The 1,465-nt window shown below is 48.0% G+C and overlaps 1 protein-coding gene across 1 annotated transcript in view; it reads left to right on the forward strand.

Annotated features, from left to right (window-relative positions):
- The first annotated feature begins 75 nt into the window (after positions 1-75).
- TTF1 (transcription termination factor 1) overlaps positions 76-1,465 on the forward strand; it is a 10,972-nt gene continuing 9,582 nt past the window's right edge. The window contains exons 1-3 of the mRNA XM_008642191.2: positions 76-147; positions 478-578; positions 738-1,465. The exon at positions 738-1,465 is cut by the window's right edge and continues 120 nt beyond it. Of these exons, the coding sequence (XP_008640413.1) occupies positions 747-1,465 (719 nt within the window). The 5' untranslated portion in view covers positions 76-147; positions 478-578; positions 738-746. The remainder of the gene's footprint in view (positions 148-477; positions 579-737) is intronic.

A 1,465-nucleotide genomic window follows, 5' to 3' on the forward strand; every position in this document is an offset into this window, starting at 1 on the left:
TGTGGTTGGAGCTCCACAGAGCCTTCGGGGCCGCTCGTTCCCCTCGGTAGTGAGATGGGGATGCCCGGTATCGGCCGGTGGTGCGAACTGCTCTGGGGATGCGAAATTCAAGGGCGCGTGTTTCAAACGTGCCGGGGGTGTTGCGCGGTGAGTGTTTCGTATGTGCTGGCTGTGGAAAATGTGCTAAAAATGCTTCCTGCGTGCTCTGGGTGACTGTGTTCTGCAGGAATTGGCCTCTGCCGGACAGATCCGGCAGGGCTGAGCTCGGCTTGGGCTCGAGCAGAGCCCGTCAGAAACCTCTAATTAGAGAATTTTGGGTTTAGTGCTGATTAGTCTCATATTTCTCAGTTGCTTTTAGCTTGTTGCTGTTTCAGTGCTGAAAGCTGAGTTGAACACAACAGTCTGACGCGGCTTAATTATTCAAAATCAAAGCTAGTAATTATTAAATTTATTAAAGTGTGTCTTTTGTTGTTGCAGCAAGGTACCTTGAAGGGTGAGGGCAGCTGTGATGCACATCTGGTTGACAAAGAAGGCATCAGTTTTTCCTGGGCACTTTACAAAACTAGCTGGATTAAAAAGTAAGCATCTAAGATAAAAATGAGTTTTTAATTTAGAAGGTTTTGGGTGGGTTTTGTGCTTTTTGTTGGGTTTTGAGGGGGGTGTTTTGGCTTATTTTTACTGTATGTAACAGTGTATAAATTACAACGCTTCAATAAAACTCCTCTCTTTTATTTAAGGGGAAAAAAATGAAAGGCAAAGCTCGTGCAGGTGATTTTCAAGTCCAGGATTTTGTCAAGAAGAAGAAAAAGAAGAAGAGGAAACACAATGGGTACAAGAACAAACACGAAAATGCTGAAAGTGAAGAGGCTCCAGAGCTCGGCCGCGCTTCCCCGCTGCTGTTTGAAGATGCAGCAGCACAGCGTGGGGAGGGCAGGAAAAAGAAAAAAAAGCTGAAAGAAAAGGGTGAGAAGCAGCAGGCTTTGATAGATAATTACTGTGTGAGACTGGAACATGAAATGAGCAATGGGACTGGAGCAGCTGCTTCCCCCAAGAAGAAGAGGAAGCGGAAGAGTAACGAGAGCACTGATGAGCACAGCGATGTCACCTGTGTCCCTGTGAACCAGTACAGCACCCAGGACTGCCAGCAGGATGCTGCTGATTATGTTTATTTTAAAAAAGCTAAGAAGAAAAAGAAAGCAAAGCTGCCTGAAGCGGACGAGGTGTGTGAGCTGCCTCCCTCGGAGGAACACAGCAAGGGCCACAAAGAGAAATCCAAGAAGAAGAGGAAGAAGAGGAGAGAGGGCAGTGCTCAGGATGTGCAGAAAGACACAGACGGAGCAGCTGAGCAGTCACTGCTGTCATCCTCAGAGCAGAGCAGGGGGCACAGGGGGTGCCCTTCACCTGTAGGCGAGGATGGGGACTGTGATGCTGCTTCTGCCATCAGAAAGGTCTCCATGGAGGTTCC

Source organism: Corvus brachyrhynchos, unplaced genomic scaffold, assembly GCF_000691975.1.
Source record: "Corvus brachyrhynchos isolate BGI_N302 unplaced genomic scaffold, ASM69197v1 scaffold59, whole genome shotgun sequence".
Classification (NCBI taxonomy): domain Eukaryota; kingdom Metazoa; phylum Chordata; class Aves; order Passeriformes; family Corvidae; genus Corvus; species Corvus brachyrhynchos.